Source organism: Amblyomma americanum, chromosome 7 (genome assembly GCF_052857255.1).
Source record: "Amblyomma americanum isolate KBUSLIRL-KWMA chromosome 7, ASM5285725v1, whole genome shotgun sequence".
Lineage (NCBI taxonomy): Eukaryota > Metazoa > Arthropoda > Arachnida > Ixodida > Ixodidae > Amblyomma > Amblyomma americanum.
In genome coordinates this window covers 68,749,828-68,751,833 of record NC_135503.1, presented here as the reverse complement: position 1 = coordinate 68,751,833, position 2,006 = coordinate 68,749,828, and the positions used below count along the sequence as shown (strand labels likewise).

Sequence of the window (2,006 nt, the reverse complement as noted above, 5' to 3'; positions counted from 1 at the left end):
CCAATTTCCCTGGCGGCACCCGTTCGACCGTATACAATCTTTCTACCTACAAGCCAGCTCAACCAGAGCAAGCCGTGCTTGAACTTGGACTGAACTTCAACGCTGGACCTGCACTGGAGAAAAGAAAAATAATGTGTGCTACCGAACGTACAATTGGCAAAGTGGACCACAGTCGCCATGATGAGGCACGAACACGGGCAGTGAGCATTCTTGCTAAACTTCCAAGCCGACAGCCCATTCACATGCTGGCTGAGGAATGAAGTGCTGTCAACAGCCTGCGGAGGAACCAGGATATTGTTATCCTCCCCGCCGACAAGGGTAATGCCACTGTCATGTTGAACAGGACAGACTACGACAAAAAGATGCTGGATCTTCTGCAGGACAGGAGCACTTACGTCGCTCTCAAAAAAGACCCTACATCTAAGTTAGAACGAGAGCTGCAGAAACTACTCGTCGACGTGTTTCACTTCGTACCGCCTCACCATAAGTCACGGTACTTCAGGCTCCTCTGCCACAATGGGTTCGCGCCTGCGTTGTATGTCTTGTCAAAGATCCACAATGAGGGCGTCCCTATGCGACCGATAGTGGACTTCACCCGTTCCCCCTTGTACGAGCTCTCGGGCTACCTTCACCGCGTCTTCGCGCCGCTAGTCGGGAAAGGATCCACGTTTATACGGAACTCGTACGAGTTCATCGGAAAGGTGCGTGACATTTCCGCGGATGACGATGACTTAATGGTGTCCTTCGACGTCAAGTCTCTGTTCACAAGCGTCCCTGTGGATCTAGCGGTGGATGTATGCGGCGCTGCCCTTCACTCAGACGAGAAGCTCGGCGAAAGAACACCTTTCAAGGCACCGGACCTGTTGAGGCTCTTGAAGTTTTGCCTAGAAAACACGTATTTCGTCTTCCGAGGCACCTTCTACAAACAGGTCCATGGAACAGCAATGGGCGCGGCCATTCCGGTCACGGCTGCTAACCTGACCTTGGAAGCTATAGAAAACCAAGCTCTGGCGTCTTTCCAACCTCGGCCTAAGATCTTCCTGCGATACATTGATGATTGCTTTTGCATCATAAAAAAGGATGCACTCACCGCCTTCAGAGAGCACATCAACAGCATCGCTGAGGCCATTACGTTTACTGGTGAGGAGGAGGTTGCCAACCGTCTGCCTTTTTTGGACGTGTCAGTAGAGATGGCCGCCGCCTTTTGTTTCAAGTCTTCAGGAAGCCCACCCACACGGGAAGATACCTGCATTTTAACTCTTTTAACCCGGCATGCCACAAACGTGCAGTTGCGGCTTCGATAATTCAACGATCCTGAAAAATCTGCTCAAGACCTGAAGATAGTGCCTCGGACTTGATACAAATGCGTCGTGAGTTGATGAACTGCGGCTACCCTAGGAAGTTTTTGGACTCCGTTGAACGTCGCTTGGTGCGGTCATCGGAACCGGTTGGCAGCCATTGCAAAGCACGTGTCGCCATACCTTATGTACCGGGCATAAGTGAATCACTGGGACGTGTCCTGCGCACATACGACGTGCACGTTTCCCACGTTCCCTCCCGCAAGTTACGGACGAGCTCGTGAATGTCAAGGACAAACTAAAGAAAGAAAAATTTCCGGGTGTTGTGTACAGAATCCCCTACGCCAAGTGCGACTATGTTTACATCGGTGAGGGCGGGAATTTTAAAGGCGTCTGAAAGAACACATGTCCGACGTGAAGGACAAGAAAGTCGCTTCCAACGCACTTGCGGAGCACGCCGTATCGGCAGGTCATGATATCTGCTGGGAAATGGCTTCTATCATCGCCAAAGAAAAGAACTGGCTTTCACGCCAGTATCTCGAGTCCTTGGTGATTCAAACCACCGAAAAAAGATTTAATCATAACATCGGGAATCTCCCGCCAACCTATGCAAGATGCCTGGGACGATTATTGAAGCCTATTTAAGCGTCGCGGTTCCACAATAAAAATTTAGTGAACAAGGCTTCCGTACGGAAGCCGAAACGTCTG

At 50.7% G+C, this 2,006-nt stretch overlaps 1 protein-coding gene across 1 annotated transcript; it reads left to right on the top strand.

Moving 5' to 3' along the window:
• Positions 1-332: 332 nt before the first annotated feature.
• Positions 333-1,304, top strand: LOC144097776 (uncharacterized). The gene has a single exon (XM_077630410.1). The coding sequence runs from the start codon at positions 333-335 to the stop codon at positions 1,302-1,304; it is 972 nt and encodes a 323-aa protein (XP_077486536.1).
• Positions 1,305-2,006: the final 702 nt, after the last annotated feature.

Excerpts from the sequence above, each read along its gene's own strand:
- LOC144097776 (XM_077630410.1), top strand. The coding sequence starts at position 333 with ATGTTGAACAGGACAGACTACGACAAAAAGATGCTGGATCTTCTGCAG.